At 39.3% G+C, this 22,322-nt stretch overlaps 1 protein-coding gene across 4 annotated transcripts in view; it reads right to left on the bottom strand.

The window, feature by feature from the left end:
- Positions 1-12,799: 12,799 nt before the first annotated feature.
- The window catches only part of TTC33 (tetratricopeptide repeat domain 33), a 29,312-nt gene continuing 19,789 nt past the window's right edge, over positions 12,800-22,322 (bottom strand). For all 4 annotated transcript variants that reach the window (XM_084782199.1, XM_084782201.1, XM_084782200.1 and 1 more), the window contains 3 exons: positions 21,214-21,295; positions 18,795-18,926; positions 12,800-13,940 (listed from right to left, as the gene is read on the bottom strand). In XM_084782199.1, the coding sequence (XP_084638325.1) occupies positions 13,587-13,940; positions 18,795-18,926; positions 21,214-21,295 (568 nt within the window). In that variant the 3' untranslated portion in view covers positions 12,800-13,586. The remainder of the gene's footprint in view (positions 13,941-18,794; positions 18,927-21,213; positions 21,296-22,322) is intronic.

Genomic DNA, 22,322 nt, shown 5'->3' on the forward strand with positions numbered 1-22,322 from the left:
TCTGAGTCCTATAGCCTTAGTTTTAGAAAACATGAATGATTTTTTTTTTCCTTGCTGTTTTGTTTTGGGACACCTGTATCATTTTAAACTGAAAGGTTCATTTTTTAGTTTTGTTCTGTTTTGTTGTTTTTGGTTTGTTAGTTGGCTGGCTAGCTGATTATTTCTGTTTTGTTTGAAGCTTGAAGTCATTTTCATCATATTTTAAAGAAAAACTCCATGGAAGCAAGTAGTAAATTTCACCACTTGCCCAGGGGAAAGTGACAAAAGGGAGAAAGGACCATGCCATTCAGTTAAGTAGGCATGAAGGTCAGCCATGTGGCAGATGAACAGCCACAGGGTAGGAAGAGGAGCTTTAGAGTAGAAGCAAGCCCACAGTGCCGAAAAGCACGCCCAGGCTCTGGCTAGCAAATGAAAGAGACAAAGAACGAAAAAGGAAAGTCATGCTCTTTGGAGTGAGGACTCCAACAGGTGAGCAGGCCCGAAAGACGTTCTGGTAGCCAGGAAGCCTGTGACTCCTGTGGCGTGCTGAAACCACAGAACTGGACCAGCACTCCCAGCAAGTCTATGGTTCAGGAGGTGTGGGTACCTACCTTTCTAAACCTTTCCTAGCTGATGTGGATGCTGCCAGTTTTAGGATATACTTTAGCAATAATCTCTATGCCTCAAGTCATGGCTTGCTGTTTGCAAATGTTTAAAGATACTTTTAAATAGTAGCAGATAAGCAAGTCATCATCTTTGCAGGCCTAGTGGTTCAGGGATTCTTAAAGTAAGAATGGCTCAAAAAGGATGAAGCTTAAACTTCTAAAATGTTCTGTTACCATCTGAACTAATGCCTAGGAAACGATGGTTTCAGAAAATGTGTTGTAAAGAAGGATTTTGTTTTACCTCCATGAGCAAGATCCATAGAGATCGATGTGTGTGTGTGTGTGTGTGTGTGTGTGTGTGTGTGTGTGTGTGTGTGTGTGTAACTTCACCCATATCCTTGGGACAAGCAACAACCTCACTCCTAGATTAGTATTACTAAGAAACAAGACACTGTAACAATAATAAGCAAGGCACCTCACTCGTGCTTACTTTAGGTTCACTATCTAGAACGCTGACTTGGCTTAATCTTGAAATATTACTGAAATACATTCTTTGACATTTATTCTTTAAAGTATACATCCTTTAAAATATTTTAGTATGTTCAACTAAGAAATGCATCTATCACTGATGTCCAATTCCCAAACATTTTTATCATCCCAAAAGGAAATCACATGACATTTGCAATCAATACCCATTGTTTTCAGCCCCAGACCCTGACAACCAGTATCTGCCTATTGATTTCTCTATTGTCAACATTTCATGTGAGGAAAATAATCCAATAACTGGAATTTTTGATGGCCATCTTTATGGTAGAATAACATTTTCATGGTTCGTTAATATGGCAACATTAGTCAGTATTTTATCCTGCTTTATGTCTAAATAATATCCCATGAAATAGATATGCCACTTTTTAAGACCCACACACTAAGTGATCAATGGTGCACTGATCTCACTTTTGGCCACTGTAAATAATGCTGCTAAGCATTTGTGTGTGTATAAATGTCTTTAATCCTTTTGGGCTTGTAACTGAGATGAAATTGCTGGGATATATAGTAATTCTAAGTTCCGTACTTGGAGGCAACATTGAACTGTTTTCAAACAGGAATGCCATTTTACATTCCCACCAGCAATATATAAGATTTCAATTTTTCAACAACCTTGTCATATTTATTACTGTATTCTATTATAGCCATCTATTGGGTGTGAAGTAATTTAACTGCAGGTCCCTAATGACTAATGGCATTCCTAAAGTATATACATACAGATATTGGCTACTTTTATATTTTAGAGGAATGTCCACTGAAGATTTTTTCAATTTTTAGTGGTTTGTATGGCTACAATAATCTGCCAAGGCTCTCAAAATAAAATACCACAGGGTACAGCATAACCAGCAGGAATTTATTTTCTGTGTTCTATTGGATGGAAGGTCAAGATCAAGGTGCCGGCAGGGTTGGTTTCTCTTGAGGCTTCTCTGGTTGCCGTACAATGACAAGTTTCTCAATATATTCCAACATGGCCTTGTCAGTATTTCCATGTTGTAGGCACATCTCCGCTTACCTCCACCACCACCCCCATAAGAACACCAGGCACACTGGAGGACTCGCCTGGATATCCTTCCTGTAAAAGCTTTATCTCCAAACACAGTCATATTAAGGAATCTGAGAGTCAACAATGAATTTGATGGCTATACAATTTAATTTATTGTTGAATCTAGTACATATTTTAAGAACAGCCAAGGGGAAAGAAAGCCATCCCTGCTCAGTCATCTAGTGCACGGTGGTTTGTAAGCTCTGGCAGCTAGATGGTAAAGACTCCTGTGCTGTTCTCGTTCCTTGCTGTAGAACATTCGTTCAGACCACTTGGCCTTCAATTTTCTGACTGTCTAAACGGCCGGTATAGAATCCTATCTTATCTCAGTGTGACATGGTAAGCAAGCAGGTGAATGTAACCAACTAGGTCAAGAAAGAAACGTGCTTGCTAGGATTGTTGAAATGCAACAAGCCAGTAGTCACGGAATCACCGGTACTTTCCAGAACTGACAGGCACTCCTCTCCACAGGTTTCCTCTTGGAGACGCAACACAAAGGACCAAAGCAAAATCCAGGCACAGCAACATCTACTGTTAGCTATACTCTTCAGCCTTGAATATGAAATTAGAGAAATCTGTGCTATACAAACCACCCCATTTTCCGTAAGCTACCTGAACTAGTTTCAGAACAAAATCAAGTGATACGTTCTCCACCATCCCCCTGCCTCACGGCTTCTGACTACCACATTTAAACCTGAGCAGGAACTGGGTAACAGAGTTTTACAGAAGAAACCATTGCACACGGCCATGAGCCAGTTAGCACTTTAGAGCCAAACTAGAATCACATGGAGTAAAGGAAGAGAGGAACAGAGCTGGAATTCTAGTTCCCAAATCAGCATCTCTGCCATTCACTCATTCATTCATTCATTCATTCACTCATTCATTCATTCACTCATTCACTCAATACCTTGCCTTGCCATTCTCTCCAGTTCCCACCATGGAAGGAGGAAACAGAAAAGCTCACTGAACTTGGCTATGCCTTAAACAACACTCATTCACAATCACAACAATTACATGATCACTCTTCTTTCCCAAGAAGCATAAACAGAATTTAATACAAATGAGAAATAAACAGAATTCCATGAATAAGGAAGGCACCCAGTAACCACTCTGTAGCCGATTAAGAATAGAGCAAAGTTGGAGCCAGGCGTGGTGGCGCACGCCTTTAATCCCAGCACTCGGGAGGCAGAGGCAGGCGGATCCCTGTGAGTTCAAAGCCAGCCTGGTCTACAGTACGAGGCCAGGACAGCCAAGAATACACAGAAAAACCCTGTCTCGAAAAACCAAAAATAAATAAATAAATAAAAAGAATACAGCAAAGTCAGACAGGGAGAGAGAACTCTAGGTCATGCCTAAAAAAAATTTTTAATACAGATTGCTTGATATCTAGCATTATTAAGAAGAGAATTATAAATTCATTAAAGAATTAGGGATTTTGTAATATAGATATAGAAATAAAAATACAAAAAAAAATCAAAATGTTAGTGACTCCAGAAAAAATAAAGAAGGGTCCAGGAATGAAAAGGTAAATATGACATACCTAACTCAACTATAAGCAGCAATCATGTACACAGTCACTAAATAATGAATATATACTAAAGCAAATCATAATGAACTACATGAGATACAATAATAAATACATATACCACAAGCTAGACTTAAAAACCAAGAACGTTAAAAAACAAACAAACAAACCAAGAATGTCTTAATTGATACAAATAAAGACAGTAAAAGTAAAAAGTTTGAGAATAGCAAGCACACTTTAGAAAATCTTCCACACTGCTGGAGGCTGTGCAAACTTAATTCAACTACCTTGAAGATTAATTTGCACAGTAATTTTGCTAACCAAAATACATCTTTTTAAAGATTCATTTATTTATTTATTATGTCTACAGTGATCTGCCTGAATGCACGAACAGGGCATTAGATGTCATTATAGATGGTTGTGAGGCACCATGCAGTTGCTGGAAACTGAACTCAGGACCTCTGGAGGAGCAGGCAGTGCTCTTAACCTCTAAGCCATCTCTCCACACACACCCCCCAAATATATCTTAATGCATATCTTTACAGGGCTATCTCAGACTCTGTTGCCTGCCTTTAGATCCCTTTCCTTTAGCTGGGCTACCTTGTCAGGCTTCAATGGAAAAGGATGAGCTTAGTCCTGCTGTGACTTGAGGGTGGGTTGGTACCCATGGGGGCCTCCCTTCTCTGAGAAGGGAAGGCAGTGGTAGGGTAAGAGGAAAGAGTGAGGGTGGGCCTGAAAGGAGAGGAGGGAGGGGGCTGCAATCAAGCTGTAAAGTGATTAAATAAATAGGCTAATGAAAAAAAGATACAACAAAACTAAACAGTTTGTTGGTCACCTTAGGAGAGTGCTAGGGAACCAACATAGTATTTTTAAAATGTTAAAAGGAAGACTTGTGTGGAGGAATAAGGACAGAACCAAAGGTCACTGGGTTAAGTGAAGAAACTAGATTCAGAAAGACAAATATTGGTTTCTTTCATATGCAGGAGAGAGAGAGAGAGAGAGACAGACAGACAGACAGACAGACAGACAGATGTTAGGAGGTATTTATGTGCAGAAGGTGTGAAATATGAAACTAGAGGACTGTGAGAAGAAAGAGGTATATATTTATTTTCTTTTCTTTAATTTCTTTAATTTTATTTCATGTGCATTGATGTGAGCGTGTCAGATCCCAGAAGAGGAATTACAGACAGTTGTGAGCTGCCATGCGGGTGTTGGGAATTGAACTCAGGTCTGTTGGATGAGCAGACCACTGTGCCATCTCTCCAGCCCAAGGGAGATCTTAAGGAAGGTTAAGTGGGCCAAAATAGATAATGGTCTATATTTGACAAAAAAAAAAAAAAAAAAAGCAGAAAAGGCAACTATGTAGGTGGCAGGAAGGGGAACAAAGGAGGACAATGAGGAGGAATGAACAACAGGGACAAAGTATATAATTCCAAATACATGAAAATGTCATAATTACACCCATCATTTTGTATGCTAAATAATGTTCTATTTTAAAAAGAAAGAAAGAAAGAAAGAAAGCCAGGTCTTTACTCCTAAATGGCTTAACTATATAAATTATTTCCCAGAGGAAAAAAAAATATAGTTGATTTAGGGAGTTTCTCCTCAAAATTTTCTGGGAACAAAAGACAAACAGAATTATCACTGTTCTTATGACCTTTAGTGATCATGATGGAGACTGGATTTACTCTCATCAACGTGCTATTTGGAGTCACCCAGGACACAGACTTCTGGGTGTATCTATGAGATGTTTCTAGAAGAAGCAGCCACCCTGAATGTGGGTAGTACTATCCCCTGGGCTGTGGTCCTGGACTGATTAGACAGAAGAAAGGTAGCTGAGCACAGCAGTCAGCTCTCTCTGCCTCATGACTGTCCATGCAGTGTGGCCTTGCGCTCCTGCCACCTTGCCTGCCACCCCACAATGAGCTAACTGTATCTTCAAACCCTGAGCCAAAACGAGCCACTCCTTCTTCAGGTTCCTTGTGGGGTATTTGATCTCTGCAACAAGGAAAGTATGCCAGAAAACGGCAATCAATAGATGCTGGTATGACTAAGAGGTGATAGGGAGAAATATTTAACTCCTAGTAGCAGTACTCAAGGCTACCACTGTCCTCCTGCCCCTGGACCCACCAAGAAAACAAATCTGACCAAGGCTCTAGCTCTCAGAACTCCTTTATAAACAATATGAACAACAACAACAACATAATATCAGGTAGAATACAATAAGCAAAATATAAAACGTGGAAAATACTAACGGTATGTGGAAGGTAGATAGTCCCTATTGCCAAAGACACCATGCACTCCAGAAACAAAGGCCAGAGGCCCCTGAACTGGACCTGACCTGAATGCCCCCTCCCTCAGACTAGCTTTCATGGCACCAGAAGGCACCACACAAACTTCCAAAGGTGGGGGGCAACCAACAGTCCCCAGCATGAGGGGGGCAACCAACAGTCCCCCGGCATGAGGGGGGCAACCAACAGTCCCCCAGCTGTGATGCCTATGGACCACATCAGTGACCAGCAGGGCATGATAACACTAGCCAACTACTCAGGAGTAGGGAAGGCATAGCTCTTAGTAGAGAACCACATACAATCACCACTGTACTAAACCAACAAAATCCCTAACTACAGTCAAAACATGGGTACTTATAACCACAGTAAGTGTAGTCCTCACCCCTCATCAAGGCAACTTCTCTTTGCAACAGATGTAGACCATTATAGAAAACCACAACCAATCAAAATGCAGAGCTGCAGAGCTCAGTCCCAGTGGACACATCTACAAAATACTCCTGCACCTAAAGCTCAGGGGACACATTGCAGAAGAGGGGACAGAAAGATAGTTAAGAACCAGAAGACCAGGCTGAGGAAATGGCTCAGTGGTTAAGAGCACTGGCTGCTTGTCCAGAGGACCCAGGTTCAATTCCCAGCACCCACATGGTACCTGACAACTGTCTGTAACTCCAGTTCCAGGGGATTGACACCTTCACAGACATACATGCTGGCAAAACACCATGCACATACAATTTTAGAAGGAGGAGGAGGACAAGAGGATGAGAAGATGATGAAGACCAACAAGTTTGTTGCAAGATTGTGTCTCCTAGGAACATCAGAAGCTACATCCATAAAGTCCCACCAACTTAGCTAACCAAGGATGACACCAACAGACAGGGAAAAGCCCAAATACCTCAGTCCTACACAAGGAACTATAGGCAACTGAGGAAAGCAAGGGGCAGAAGAGCACACCAACTGGTTGTTCAGTCAAACGGCAACACAGTCCACCAGGGCCAAATGGACTGAAAACATACAAGTAACACTACACAAACTAGACAGGTTACATTAAAGAGTGTGTGTGTGTGTGTGTGTGTGTGTGTGTGTGTGTGTGTGTGTGTGTGTGTGCAATTAGTAAAAAGAAGACATGAATTTGAAGGAGAATGGGGAAAGGTTATATGAGAGAGTTTGGAGAGAGGAAAGGAAAGGGAGAAATGCTGTTACAATCTCAAAAAAAAAAAAATTCTTTTTTTAAAAAGAAAAATAGTGGTTGGGAACCGGAAGGAGACTTTCAAATAGTAAATGGCCATGAGAGACATCAACAAGGCTGTGAATGGAGTCTTTCGGGTCTTTCATACTATCATTCAATGTCACGTAATACCTATACTTTGGCTATTTTTAAAACTAAATTTGTAACTAAAATCTTCTCCCAAAGAAAATCACTAAGTGACTTCAAGTGTGATTTCTACTAAGTACTACAGAAATACCAGCATCTATAAAACCTAAGAAGAGCAGGCAGAAATACTTCTCATATTTAGGGTGTTCAGCATCATTTCTACTTGAAAACTGAACAAAGACATTAAAATAAAAGACTACAAGTCAATATCCTGTATGAGCAGACACAAACATCCTTAATGTAGCATTACCAAATTGCATTGAGCAGTACTTAAAATGGACAATCCATCTTGACTAGAGAAGTTTATCCCAGAAATGTAATTGATTTAACATTTTTAAAATAACGAACTTATCATAAAAAGAGACAATCTTCTTTTTTTTTTCCTTTATTAATTTATTCTTGTTACATCTCAATGGTTATCCTATCCCTTGTATCCTCCCATTCTTCCCTCCTTCCTCTTTTCCCCTTATTCCCCTCCCCTATGACTGTTCCTGAGGGGGATTACCTCCCCCTGTATATGCTCATAGGGTATCAAGATCTAGCCAATGGACAGAACATTCTCCATAGTAGAGTGGAGAGTGGGATATTACTTTCTCACATACTCTGGTGCCTCACCTTTGACCATGTCCCCTGGAGGGGGAGACCTGGTGGCACTCAGAGGAAGGACAGCAGGTTACCAAAAAGAGACAATCTTCTTTTATTTTAACTACTTGTTTATTTTTTGAGGCAGGTCTTGCTCCAGCTGGCCTGGCTATCGCAATGCCTCTGCTGCTCCTAGGAACTGAGACCACAGGTAAATATGCTGGCAGTAAAGAAGTGTATCTTAGTGAACAGTGTTAAAGGTTATACACCAAAAACTGAACCTCAGCTTTTAACATATGTTACATATAAAATTAACTTAACAACAAAACAAATCACAAAAGCTAATGCTAAAAGTACACAGCAGAAAAAAATAAATTCTTTGTGACTTAGAAGAACTGATCTCTCAGCACATCAGTACAACTGAAAAAGAGAAAAACCTTATATACTGGCCTTCACCAAAGGCCACTAAATACTGCCTTCCGAATAGTGTTTGTAGAAAACCACAGGCGAGAAAATATTCACAATAGTAACTCATAAAGAATTTTTATCCAGTGTTAGTTATACAACTGAGTAAAGAAAATGAAATTTTAAGTGGGGAAATTCGAACATACACTTCTCTCCAAAAGATAATGTCAAGTCCATGAAAAAAAGTTCCAGGGACTAGGATGCAGGCCAGCTGGGGTTTTTACCTAGCCTGGGTCCAATCCCCAGGACCATATAAGCCAGATGGTGGTCCACAGCATCTACAATCCCAAAACTTGGGAGGTGGAGAAAGGGAGCTCAGTAGTCATGCATCCTTTACTACACAGCAAGTTCAAAGCCAGCTTAGGCGGGCTACATGAGACACTGTGTCGACAAAAGTCAAGAAAAAGGGAAGAAAACGCAGCCACACATCACCAGGGAGATGCATACTTAGAACAAAGCATCCACTAACCTCTGATGGTAAAGGCGGACAATACCACGACTGACAAAGGTGTGGGAAAACAAACATTTCTCCAGCAATTGCTGGTAAATCCAAAACCAGGGAAACTTCGGGAAATATTTTGGGAGATCTTTAAAAGCTTCAAATAACTTCCACATACAGCAGGAGTCTGCCTTTATCCTATGCTTTTGCCCAAAAGAAATTACTGCTTATGTCTATACACAGAATGTGTCACTTGTACACAGCAGCTTTATTCATAAGAAAGCAAACCATGAAACAACCTAAATGTCCATCATTACCCAAAGCTAAACAAACTGTCGTATATTCCTTCAACAGCGCACTAAGGAACAGGACAGAACATATGATGACATATGCACACGGATCGATCTGAGCATGAAGAACTTCAAATACACTGTGCTAAGCAAAACACGCCAGACATAAGAGCATATACTGTATCGTCTATTTATAATTCCATAAAAGTAAAGTCTAATTATAGCCACAGTAAGCAGACAGCATACAAGAGTAGGGGTGAACTAGAATGCTTTAGATTTTTAGAGACTTTTTAGGTGGACATGGGACTACTCATAGTGGCAGAGATAGTTAAGTGGACATTCACATTATTTGTCACAAGCTTTTCAAACTGCAAACCTAATGTGGTTGTCTCTTCCTATATCTCAATTATAGTCACTTAAGAAAATTGACAGAAGTGTACAGAGGATATAACTCATTCCACACTCCTTCAACTTTATGGTTTACTACTATTACAAGGCAGTAGACCTTTATATAGTATAAGTAAATTTTCCTGTTACGTCGTAGCAAACATTATTCATTTTCAATAAAATCTCCACAACTTAAAAAAAATTAGAGTTTTTACATTTTGTTTTTACTAAATGTCATAATTACTTTGAAATATACTTAGTCTTTATTAGTTCTTGGGGGTGGGGGTTCCTAAATGATCTTGGTTCCCTCATGGTCTCTGAACTACCTAAGAGAAAAGTCAGGGACACAGAGATTATACCAGATGACTGCATATAATGGCCAAGTAACACTGAGCCCAGAACTAGAGTGGCCTCACCATGCCTAGTGCAGTCTGAAGCCCAGGTCCCAGCCCTCCCAGTCACCACTCCCCTTCACAATGTAGCTGGAAGAAGACATGACCAACTCTGAGAAACGGGAGAAAGGAGCCAGTATGCCTGGTCCTTCCTCTCCTCAGGAGGTAGGAGGGAAACCAGAATTCCTTGGTTAATGGATGCTCTAAAAAGAAAGATGAAGGAAATTCATTCCTGCCTAACCTGCTTTCCCAAAAAATCAGTGCACATTTCATCAGCTTTCCTACCTCTCTCCAAGTACAATACAGGTCACTCACACATAACAGTCAATGAGGCATTGTATACTAGTTAAGCTGCATTTGAAATAGCTCTATTCAATTGCATATGGCTAAGGTACAGGACTTCAGATAAAAATCTCCTTCATTTCATTTTAATTTACTTGTGTAAAGAGGTAATTTACAAACTGTCATGTTTTATTACTGATTTAAAAACTGAGTTTCTTTATCCTGAAATGCCACCAATCATAAACTCCCTTGATGTTTTAAATCATCTCAGAAAATCACATTTTAACACACACACACACACACACACACTGAAGATGATGATTATGGGTCTTGTGTTAACTCATTTAGACACATGCTGTATCATGAAGACATAGCCTGGAGTGTCAGTTACAGAGTGGATTTGAAGGGTTTCTGACTGAAGGAAATTAAAGAGTTGATTAATAATTCTCTTAGTTCTGGGAAAGGGAAGCAAGTCTGTGAGTCACCATGCAAAGTATAATCTGCAAACCAGCAGGCTGTGCTGTCCTGCGACAGCCCTGAGAGCACCTGTTCTCTAAGGCAGCCCCTTTGACTCCTCCTTAGTTTTAGCCAAACAATAGCAATTTACAATATTTGAATGCTGACATTATTCCCATCCTATTTTGTCCAAAGGCCCCAGCTGGAATATGTAAGAGCTCTGTCGTGCCTCCCTCATAACTTTTTGATACTGTTGGATATCTAAGACATAATACTTTAACACTAATACTGTTGTTTGTTTAAGATCACTTATGAAATATAGCTATATCATTATCATCAGTGACTTTTCTCCAGATTCATAAATTATCATTATTATTATTATTATTACTATAAACAAGCTTAGTAAATCTTTATGTATTATCACTCACATTCTAGCAAAATAATGGATGTGTTTTCTCTTCCTGCATGAAAGTGTCAGCTAAAGTACCTTTTGGGGTCTGGAGAAATGAGGCTTTCTTCTTCATAACTCATTCTCCCTTTTTCTCCCTATCTTATGTCTATTTTGCATCTTTAACCTGGATAATAAGGAGGCTAGCATAAGCCACCAATGCCAAAACAGTAACATCAACTGCTCAGCAGCAGATGGAGCAGGCCACACAGGGTCTGGCCTCTCCTGAGCTGGAGGCACAGGCTACACCGAGAACAATCTCTAGCTGACAATCATCTTTCAGCATCACAGCACTTCATTCACATAAAAGGCTGTAAAAAAAATCTCTCCAAACAGGAAGTATTTCTGACCTAAGACAAGTTCTTCCTAGAAGTAGCCACCTAGCATTTACTAAGCACTGCACGTGTGAGGAGCCAAGCAAAGTGTTTCGTGTACATTTTTATGGGGGGCAGGGGGAATATACCCATCTATTTCCAAAATCTAAGAGGAAAATCCCCAAAATGCAGGGGGAAACCTATTTATTCACAAATTAGACAATAAAGATATCCATATATAACATAGCAAACATGACATTTCCATTCTCTAGGCATGTAGCTACCCTCTGAGAATATCACTTGTTATTTAATAAAATATTTTCTTTTAACCATTCTAAAACTGGCCTCTTCTTCAGGGGCTAATTGTTAAAGATATTATTTCGGGGGGTAACCTTTTAAGGCAACTAATGCTTTCTCCAACTCTGAAAGAAAAAATAATGAGCATTCCCATAAAATACTTGTTAAAAATAACATCCTCACAAAAATGCAGATCATATTTACACATTCCAATAGTTTTTGCAGAAATTACATAATACAACAAAGACAACTTTCATCTCTAAAAGAAAAATATTTACACCAATAATATCTTCCTGAGCATTAGAATTAACAGCACTCAACAGTTGCATATGTTTGTACTACAATATATACAATAAAACAACAATTCAAAACACTAAAAGTATTGGTTTGTGAGTGTGACTAAGAATTGTTAATCAACTTTTTCTTGTTTTGTTTTATTTTTCCACTGTTTTTGTTTCATACTAAAGCAAGGGCTTGCTGTATCACCCAGGCTGGCCTTGAACTTACAACTCCCTGGCTCAGCCTCCCCAGTGCTGGGATTGCAGGCATTTGACACCTGACACTGAACTGCTTCTTCACCATGTCCTGCTCATACTCATGCGACGGTACTATTAATGACACTCCAGTTCCTTACCTGTCAGTCACATATTGCTACTCTAATAATACCTCTGCCTTTTTACTTTTAAAGAGAGAGATTTTATATATATTTGGAATCGTAACTATTTTTCATTACACTGAATAGTTTCAAAAAAGCTATTTAGAAAGATGTTTAGAGATTGTTTCCTGAAAAGTTACAAGCAAGTAGTATTAGTCAGCTGTGTAGATCATACCTGTATTCCCAAAAGTCCAGACGTGAGGCAGGAAGTGAGCACTGAGGCCAGCCTGGGATAAAAAGGAAGACCTTGTCTCTAAAAAATGAATAAACAAAAAGGGAAGACATGTTTTCAGGGTTCTTCATGCTTTCAAAAATAAGAAAAAGAAGTATGAGCATCTAGGCCACACGCAGAGTGCTAACTGGCCTAGCATGCGGTCTAGTTTAGCCTCCCCCCACAAGAAGAAAAAGGAAAAGAAACTCTTTTTGGCCAGGTAATGTCGGAGTAGAATTTACTGACAATCCGTAAATGCCATTCATCTTTACAAATGACTGACTTGTGGTAAAGATGACTCAATCTTAACAGTAAAATGAAACATCACTCGGACACACCAGTATTCATACATCAGCAAATACTGAAGAAGACAGTTAGCACTTTTTAACTTCAACGTCAAAACAGAAGCACGAAGTAGAACAACAACAAAAAAGTTCAAAGAAATGCTCAGGAAGCACACATTTGCATGCATTTTAGGCAAACTTTCAAATACTTCAAATATTCATATATAACTGAGTTATAACTTTGAATCTAAATGAATGTCAGGAACATTCAAGGTTTGTGAAAACTTATGCTAGTGAAGCAAGAAAAATGGAAGAAAGACAACAGCAGATTTACAGGAGGGAAAGAAATCACATACTTCCTTTATCACAAAGCCAGCTCTGCAGGTCGGCACTGCAGGAACACTTGCCTGTCCTACTACTCACTATTCTAGAACACGGTTTCCAAACTGTGTCTTTAAGTGTGCTTTCTCATACAGTCAAATTAAATGCTTTCAATCAGAATCCATCTCACTTAGGATGCTGACCTTAAGTCTGAACTGAAGGTACACTCCCTAACGGATAATAATGCCATTACTTGATTTTTATATGCTTCATCTCAAAAACCCGTTTTACAAACAGGAGTTCTCCCCTCTTCCTCCAGAGTGGGTATCCTTATGTCATCTAAGCATTAAGTAGCAATCAAAAAAGAAAAGGTAGATTCAAACACCTTTCCCTGTGCACTGCTTCACCGGGCTTTGATAAAGACCGAGCCATCTGGGGTGGAAGAACCCTCTGCCTTCTCATTCACTATCTCTACAGTCCCAGAAGCTGACACGACAACCATTGTTTTATTTGCAGACACTGACTTCTGTTTTTCTGCAACAGCTGCACAAACAGCAACAATCTCATCACTCTCAAAGTCATAGTCAGGGATTGACTCTGGTGACATGTCTGTTCCTTCTGGTGGAATTTCTTTTTTTTCAATCCTCTGTGCTACTTTCTGCTGTTCCTGGAGCTTTCTTGCCCAAGAAAGGTCTTCCTTCCATAGTTCAGGGTTCATTGGATATATGTGGAGCGCTACTTGAAAACTTCGGATTGCCTGCAGGAAAAGATTTTTTTATTTGGGTTATTTCTAAATATCATCACATTTAAGTACAACTACATATATACAAGTAAATGGGATATACATGCATATATGTATATATATTCTAGTATATTATTACAATTATTTTTAAAACAGAAGATAGTCGTCTGCCATGATAACTAGATAATTATAGTAGAGAAAAAATATAGAAGTGTGAGGGGGAAAAGACTGACAAAATGCTGGTGGATGTGAAAAGCCATTAGATTAGCGGCACTTTATCTTTTAAGGGCTTGAGCATCTTAAAAGAATCATACACTCTTTTAATCCCAGCACTTGGGAGGCAAAAGCAGGTAGATCACTGTGAGTTCAAGGCCAGCTTGGTCTACAAAGTGAGTCCAGGACAGCCAAGGCTGCACAGAGAAACCTTGTCGCGAAAAACCAAGGGAAAAAAAAGAATCATATACTATGACTAAGTAAGATTTATCCTTCAGAGGCTGGAGAGATGTCTCACAGCCATCTATGATGAGATCTAGTGTTTTCTTCTGGTGTGCAGGCATACATGCAAGCAGAACACTCTATACATAGTAAATAAATAAATCTTAAAAAAAAAACAGATACTCCTTGAACAGTATCTCATGTTCAACATGGGACAATTGGTATAATATACCACATAATATAGTAAAGAATAAAAATCATAAAGTCTATCCTAATAGATGAAATATCATTTGAAATTTTTCAGTATCTTTTTTGTGATTAAAAAGTCAACAATCTAGGAACAGATAGAAATAAAAGTCATGCATAAAACACCCAAAACCAATATTACACTCAACAGTGAAAAACTGGGACCTTTCCTGCAAGATCAGGAATGAGGCCAGTTCTTCCCTTTCTTTTTTTAAATTTTATTTTAGAGATTATAATTATATCATTTTTCCTTCACTGTCCCCCCCCAAATGTTCTCTAATGCCCTTCCTTGCTCACCTTCTAATCATGACCTCTTTTTTATTAATTGTAATTACATGCATACATGCATGTATATATTCCTAGATATCACCTGCTCAGTTTATACAATGTTTTTTGTATGCAGGTTTTCAGGGCTGACCATTTGGTATTAGACAACCAGTTGGTACGCTCTTCCCGCGTGCTTATGGCTGAACTGTAAGTCAGAGCCAGAGAACCAGGAAAGAAACATACAAATCATGCAAATGGGGAGAAGAAGTAAAATTACCCCAATTTGTAGATGAGACAACTTACTCATAGAAAACCCTAAAGATTCTACAAGATGACTGCCAGTACTGTCAGTCACAGGGCAAGTGTCTGAACCCTAGCTACTCAGAGAGCTGAAGCAGGAGGATGACTTGGACCAAGGAGGTCAAGCTAGCCTGGACAAAACAGTGAATCTCAGTCAAAAAAGAAAAACAAAAACAAAAACAATCTATTAAGACTAATAAACTCCACAAAGCTGTAATATATGAAACCAACATGCAAGCACTGATTACACCTCTACACACTGGGAACTATGTGGAAAGAAAACCTGGGAGGATGAGCTCACATACAGGAGCCACTACTAACATATGGATCAACATCTCATGCTCATGAGTTATAAAACTTAACGCTTATAGTACCCAAGCAAAAGGACAGATTCAGTACAATACCTATCAACTTCCCAATGCCATTTTAATAGAAACAGAAAGTAAAATTCTGAAATCCATATGGAACTACAAAAGACCTCAAGTCACCAAATCAATTTTGAGAAAGGACAAAGCCAAAAACATCACACTTCCTGATTTCCTAAATGTATTACAAAGTTATTGTACAAAAAACTATAGTACACTGATGCAAAGAAATACCAGATTATGCAAATGAAATATCTAGTACAACAATTATCACAGCATTAAAACCACTAACTAAAATGAGACTGGGAAGATAGGGAAAGCATTGGGGAATTAAGACTTTCTGGCAGTGTGTATCACAAACAGCCACACCTCAAGAGGCAGCCCCAAGCTGGGTTCAGCACTGGTGGCTGACGTGAGGGAACAGAACCGATGCTCATACATGGCCACCTCCTTGTTTCCTACTCTCCTTTCCTTTCTAACTTCTCTTTTTCAGTAATCCCATTCTTCTGTATGCCTTTTCCCTGTTGAACTGTTTTCTTCCATGTTCTTACTCTTTCGTCCTGTCACCCTACACCAGAATTCTCCTAACAAGCCTTTCCTTCTCGGCTTTGCTCTTCTCCTCCTGCTTTCTCACTCTCTCATTCCACTAGACATATGTATTTCCTGTAAGTATTTTCCAGAAAGAATAACAGTAAGATACAGTCATATGAAAAGACAAATAGGGTAGAGAGTGGAGAAGAGAGGGAAGTGGGGAAAATAACACTAAGGATATTTGAAGAAATGTCTTTGAGGAATAATATTATTTTTATGTACCTAAAGTTATGGATAATACATACCAGTGTGTATATGTGTGTATGTGTATGTACACACACACGGTAGTCCAAGAGACTCCCACAACATTATTGTTGTTGCTTTTGGTTGCCTCTAAGGAGTAAAACGTTAGGTCCCTGTTGCTGAAGATATCATGCAATTCACAATAAAAGACTCAGAAGATCTGAGCTAGATCTGACCCAAAATTCTCCTCTCTGAGGACAAGCTTTTATAGCACTGGAAGGTACTATATAAATTGCCACAGGAGAAGAAGAAACCAAAAGATCTATCCAGCTGTGATGCCTCTGAACCACTACAATGATCAGTATGGAAAAATATATGCCTAATGGTACAATAATGGTACTCGAATCCTGGTGGAAACCAATAGCTATCTGATAGGATTTAAAGGCTACTCAATGGGAAGAAACCAATGCTTGGTGCTGAAAATCTAGCCAACTTCCCAGAGCAGCGGAGGCCATAGATCTTAGAGGAGAACCTTCTACTGCCACTTTAAGAAACCAGCACAATTTATAACTACACTTTAAATACTTACTCTTATACCAAGAGATAAGTGTAGCTCTCACCACTCAGCAAAGAAACCTGTTACATCACAGAACACCACAACTGGTCACAATGCATGGAACAACTGACTATGAGGTGTCCAGCCTCAATACATATTCACAACACAACTTCTGACGCTAAGGCCCAGGGGCCATCAAGGACAAGGGGGACAAAAGACTGAAACATAGAGAACTAGGAAATCTGCTGGGAGGCTGTATTTCCTAAAAGGGACAGAACGATTCACCCACTATACTTCAACAATACAGATGCCTAAACAAGACCAAGTATAATACCAACAGGCATGGTAATATGGAAGGGTAAACATCTCACAGAGCCCCACCACTAGAAAAAGAACTACAGCCAAATAAGGAATCCTGAGAGTGGGAGAAATAGTCATCCCCAGGGATGAACAACCTAGTTATCCAATACCAACAGGTCAGCCCTGAAATCAAACCATGCAATTAAAACTAAATGGACAGAGAAGGTCATATTTATATACTTGTATACTTACATATAATATATATTATATAAGCATATTATATATGCTTATATAATAATTATAATATATTTTATATCATAAGTAATGTGACAATGATATATAAACATATTATATACGCTTATATAAAGATACAATAACAAAGAAAAAGAGGCCATGAAGTTGAGAAAAAGCAAGGGAAAGTGTGGGGTACATGGACCGTGCCACCAGAGGAATTGGTACAGGACTGACAAGGTGGAGCATGTTCAAACCTCAGAAACTTCAAACTTGAAATTTAAATTTGGGGCCTGGAGAGATGGCTCAGCCATGAAAGGCTAGGCCCACAACCCAAAACATAAGAGAATTAAATTTTCATCCTAAGACTGGCAGGAATGGGATAAGCACCCGTCCTGTTTCTGTGACTGCCTCTGAACACGTAGCACAGAAGGCCCGCAACCAGATGAACATAGTTACGTAAACAGGTACCTGGGAGACTGGCTGTTTTATTTACTGAGCTGTAATACTTGAGGAAAAAGGGGGGCTCCCCTTCTCCCTGAAGAATACATCGCTGGACCCCCGGACTTGCCTGTCAATCAGGCCCTTGTCTCAACCATCACAGCCACCACAGTAGCTGCCTCTGATTGTGCCAATTCTTCCAGTGGCACAAACGGTCCACATGTCCCACAGGAAAAAACATAGGAGGTGTTGGAGGCAAGAAAGAAAAGGGGGAAATGATGTAATTACGTTTTAGTTTTTAAAATCCAAAAACAGAAAAAGATGAAATATAAATGGCCAATAAACATTTAAAAAAAGTTAAATCTTACTAGTATCAGAGAACACAACAAACAAACTAGAGTTGATCTACCACTTGACCCAGCTTTGATCCAGCTACACCACTCCTGAGTATTTACTCAAAGGACACCAAGCAGAGTTATCACAGACATACCTACACATCAATATTTATATAATACTATTCACAACAACTAACTAGGAAACAACCCAGGTGCCCCCATCAGAGCAAGAGATAAGGGAAATGTGGTGTGTATACATACGCAGTGCATCTTTTAAGCTATAAAGAAGAATGAAGTTAAAATGTTTTCAGGGAAAGAAATGCTATTGGAAGCAAATCATATTAAGTGCATCAAGCCAGTCTCAGAAAGACAAACATCAAATATTTTCTCATCCATTGTTCCTAGATTTTTATACAGTCACATAAAGTCATCTGTGTATACATTAAATGAAATAAATTTGTCTAAGGAACAAAGTAAACTAACAGGGTGGGGTTTGGGAGGAAAAAAAAGGGTAGAGAAAATATAGGGTAACAGGGTGAGGCAGAATACAATGTGCACCTGTCCTTTTATAATCAAAATAGACTTAATTTTGAGCATTATAACAGACTGATTTCTTTACCAGGACTATCTCTCCTAATCCAAGCTGAGCACGGCCTAAAGTCTGCCAGGACTCCCACGAGTGCGGGTTCCGCTTGACAGCCATTTCTGCTGCGTGTACTGCTGGAAACATCTCATGAAGAGACATCAGGACCTAAGTGCCAAAAGAAGAACAAACAAAACCCGTCAGAAGCACGTGGAAGACAAACTGACCAACGACCGGTCAAGAGCCACACATGGACAATGACTGTGCATCACTTTAACCTGGCACACAGCGTTTCCATGACTTTTACTCCCTGCTTTACGTTCCTTATCAGAAATTTTAGACCTTTTTTCATTCCCAAAATAAATAAAAGAATAAAGCATCTCTATGTCCAGCTAGTGAGAACCAAGTGGCTGTATCGCAGCGGCAGGAGCCCGCGGCTGTCTGAAGTCTACATGTCACTTCTACTTACTCTATTTTACAATGTACTTTTTAGGAAACAGTCAAATCTTGTTGCTAAACTAGTTAAATATATTTGTTTAACCAGCCATCCTGTCTCAAGTGCACATCTACCTGTTGTGAAAGTTAAGCAGATTGCAGGCCTCACAACTAGGCTTTTCAAGCCACACAAACCAGAAAATTCACAGAAACTAGAGAACTCATGTTTCACTTCAACCCATGGAAAACAGTTTATTTCATTTATAATCTTTGGGTCCATGAGCATTTCGGAACATTCTTGACATAAGCACTATTCTTAGATTCTACAATAAACTCTTGATATATTTTGCCATAAACCTGAACCTGAAGGCCTCTAATGAAGAAGAGCTTTACAAAATCTGCTTCAGTGGACCTAATTTGTTTGGATTCTTACTCAATAAAATAAATCAAACCTGTTAAAGCACTTAACTCTCACTTGAGAGTATTATGTGAACAATACTTAGTGGATTGCAATAATTAATTATCTGTCAGCCAAGATGAAACCAGAAAAGTATTGTGACAAAACAAATGTGCTCTGACTTTCCTTTATTCTGGTACAGCAGTTCTGGAGAAATCCTCTTGTGCCCAGAACGAATGGAGTACTGTAAGAGGTATAAAAAGTTCTGGCAACTTTGAGTCTTCAATGATTTCTAAGTTGTATTTTTAAACTGTTCATAAACCTTTTCTTATCTTCTGCTATCCACCAAGGCCACACCTCCTAGCTGTACCACTCCCTATGAGCCTATTGGGGCCATTTCTTTCCAATGACCACACAATTCTCTCCCTCCCGCCTCCTCATTCCTATCCCCCTTTCTCCTGCTCCTCCTCCTGAATTAACAACTTCTATTTAAGGCTTGTCAGCAGACTTCTCTTCTTGTCTCCAGCATCACTGGCTTCTCTGTCACACTCCTCCGAAGAGGGGTAATGGTTAGCCAATAAACTGAGAGTGTTTCTTCATAATCTCTTTTTTCATTCTTTCCTCCAAGTAAACTTGGTTTGGTCTTCTTTCAGAGGTGAGCTGGCCTTTGTTCCACAGCGCATAGAGTCCACTGTGGCAGTCTCTGTGAATGAGCGCTCTGCTGAGGATTCCCAGGCATGCTGTTCATCACTATTGTGCTGGGTGCTCACAGTCACCTTCTCAGAAACCAAATACACAGGAAAAAAAAAAAAACCACCTACACCAAACTGGCCAACCAGAAAGATATGCGCAGCCACCTGCAAAGGCTTTAGTCCTAACCTGGACAACAGTACCACAGTTGTTGATCAAGCCAGCTGTGGTCATTGTAATTCCAGTTTCTTCAACAGTGAGAGTTTGATCCTATTTGCTAGGATTGAGAATGGATACACAGCTCCTTCCTACAGTTTTCTTTTCTGGAATCTGATAAGCTCTCACAGCTACTTTATCCAAAGCATATGAAAATTTGAGCCCCCTAAGAACGGTCTCTTTGAATAGAAATCACTGATAATCAAGGGACACTAAGAGAACAATGCATGCATGATAGGCAGTCTCAACTCTTCCTCCTACGTAAGTCAGGCTAAGGCCTGGGTTTCCTCAAGCATCCGCGGACGACTAATGAGCGACTACTACATGCTCCACTAGTAGCAGCTCTGGGATGCTGCAGCAACAGACCCATAACATTAAAAATACACATACATACAACACATCTCCATATTGAAGAAAAAATGAGTTATTAGTAGACAATTTATAAGCAAAGTAGAAACATTTTGTCTATTTAAAAAATGTACTAGTAGTAATTTTATCCATACATTGTATCTTCTCTGAGCGAGGTTGAAATAATAGTTGAGCTCACTACAAAAACAAATGCATTTCTAATCTTACACACAAAACAAAGCTATAAATATATGCTAAATGTTTTAAATAAATTATATTGGAAAAGAGCAGACCAATTTGTTCATCACTGCTCCCTGAACAAACACAACATAATTACATAGTAAAAATCAAATTTCTTATAATTATTACCTGTGATTTCATCTCATAAAGTGTGGCATCATCTGGGGTCAGCTGTAGTGCTTCATCCCACTTTTGAATTGCCTCCTGGTATCTGTAGTTGGTGAAGTTACATTAGTATCATATTTTAACTAAATCTTTGAGAGGAAATGTTACATTTGAAAATCGGGAACTTAAAAATAATTACTAAGAAATTTTTCTACTAGAGATTGAGAATAATACTGTTATAAAACTTAGGTGAATTAAAGAAATGAAAGAGAAAAAACAACAAAAGAGAAAAGAATATAAGTAAGAGATCTTACAAATCTCCTTCAAGGTGTTGGAGCCCAGGCTACCAAGGTGGCCCTCAAGTCAACCCCTGGAACCCACATAAGGTAGCAGCAGAGAACTAAGTCAACAAAAATGTCCTCTCATCTCCCCACATACACACCATAGCATGTACCAAAATGCCTTTCTTTTTTAACTAATTTTAAAATGGGATATATACTCTAAAGGATCTGTCTTAAAAGGCTGTAATCTAGTTGCATGTCTATGTTCTACTATAGCAATGTACCTGGCAGAGACAACAGTCTGACCTGGCTAGTTTTATGACACCTTGACATACCCACTTATCTGAGAGAAGGAAATCTCAATTGAGAAAATGTCTCCATAAGATCAGATAGTAGGTAAGAGCAAGCCTGTAGGGCAATTCTTGATTGAGAATTTAGGCTGTTGTGGGTGGGAGCCAGTCAGGGCTGGTAAGAAAGCACTCAATAAGAAAGCAGAAGCCTCCATGGCCTCTGCACAGCTGCCTCTGGGCTCCTTTCTTGTTTGAGTTCCGGTCATGACTTTATTCAATGACAGTGATGTGGAAATGTAAGCAAAACAAACCTTTTCCTCCCCAAATTTTGCTTTTGATCATGGAAAGGACAACTATCTATTTTTTTCATAACTATAAATCCATGTAAACCTTAAGAGATAGTAAACTGCAGCCAAAATCATATGCACACAACTTCTGGTATGTTGGAATGTGTCCCGTCCCTTAAAGGTGTGTATGCGAACACTTGGTCCTGATGGTGGCACTGTTTGGAAAGGTTGCAGACCTTTAAGAGGGAGAGCCTCGGTGGGAAATGGATCAGTGG

Source organism: Acomys minous (genome assembly GCF_964271855.1).
Source record: "Acomys minous genome assembly, chromosome: 5".
NCBI lineage: Eukaryota > Metazoa > Chordata > Mammalia > Rodentia > Muridae > Acomys > Acomys minous.